Genomic DNA, 941 nt, shown 5'->3' on the forward strand with positions numbered 1-941 from the left:
CTTTTTTTAGGGGTGACACTTGCGAGAAATGAAGCGGTTTAATCTGAGAGATGGCGATGGGGAACTATAATCAGAGTAATAATTATTCTTTTTGGTTGTTTGTTTTACAGCATTATCATTCCGGGTCCCTAGAAACCCAAAATCATAAATGATAACAAGGATCATGACAAACAGCATCATGCCGTTTGCTTTTTTCCCCCGCAGTGGCCTGGGCGAGCAAGATGCAGTCCCAGAATCCGACGTACCAGATGTTGTACGTGTGTCACAAGTGTCCTCCCGACTGCAAGGACTGTAAGAGTGACGAACCCTGCATGGCCTATTATAACTGGCCTTTTAGGTAAGTTTACGCCATGTTCATTAATCTTATGTATTAGAACCAAGGTGAGTTTTCATAATACATATATCAGTTTATTATGGAGCAAAAGTGTTTGTAAGTGTTTGTAAACTATTTTTCGGATTCGATTTCATCACCGAATATAGATTGAGGATTCTTTTTAAACGGATTTATTTTCTAAAAAAAAAACACATAGGGATACAACCCCCTCCAATACCCATGCTAAAATCAGAGCTCGAAATTACCAGAAATGAACCACTTCTTTCTCTTTTTATCTTTAACCCGTCACGTTTAGACTAATGTAGTCTTCAGTGTTGCTTCGTCATCCTACTTAGACCTTCACCTTTAACAACAAACAACAAAGAGTACCTTTAATGGAAGAGTAAAAATTGGATTTTAGATAACACTTCGTAGCTAAGAGTGGCACGCACATTTCCGTCACCTAGGAAGCAATACACACTAAGGTTGCCTGAAATGTTTATGCCACCACAGTTCCAAATGCAGATGTAGCCAGTCATTCAGGTCCACGCATAGAGAACCACATACGCGGGAAATGTATTTGTATTTCTTATGATAATACACGATTGTATGTATCTGTGGGAAGGGG

The 941-nt window shown here is 39.3% G+C and overlaps 1 protein-coding gene across 1 annotated transcript in view; it reads left to right on the top strand.

Annotated features, from left to right (window-relative positions):
* LOC119587129 (probable G-protein coupled receptor CG31760) overlaps positions 1-941 on the top strand; it is an 11781-nt gene that overhangs the window by 7864 nt on the left and 2976 nt on the right. Inside the window, exon 2 of the mRNA XM_037935880.1 lies at positions 205-337. Coding sequence (XP_037791808.1) covers positions 222-337 — 116 coding nt within the window. The 5' untranslated portion in view covers positions 205-221. The remainder of the gene's footprint in view (positions 1-204; positions 338-941) is intronic.

The sequence above is a fragment of the Penaeus monodon genome, chromosome 22 (assembly GCF_015228065.2).
Source record: "Penaeus monodon isolate SGIC_2016 chromosome 22, NSTDA_Pmon_1, whole genome shotgun sequence".
NCBI lineage: Eukaryota > Metazoa > Arthropoda > Malacostraca > Decapoda > Penaeidae > Penaeus > Penaeus monodon.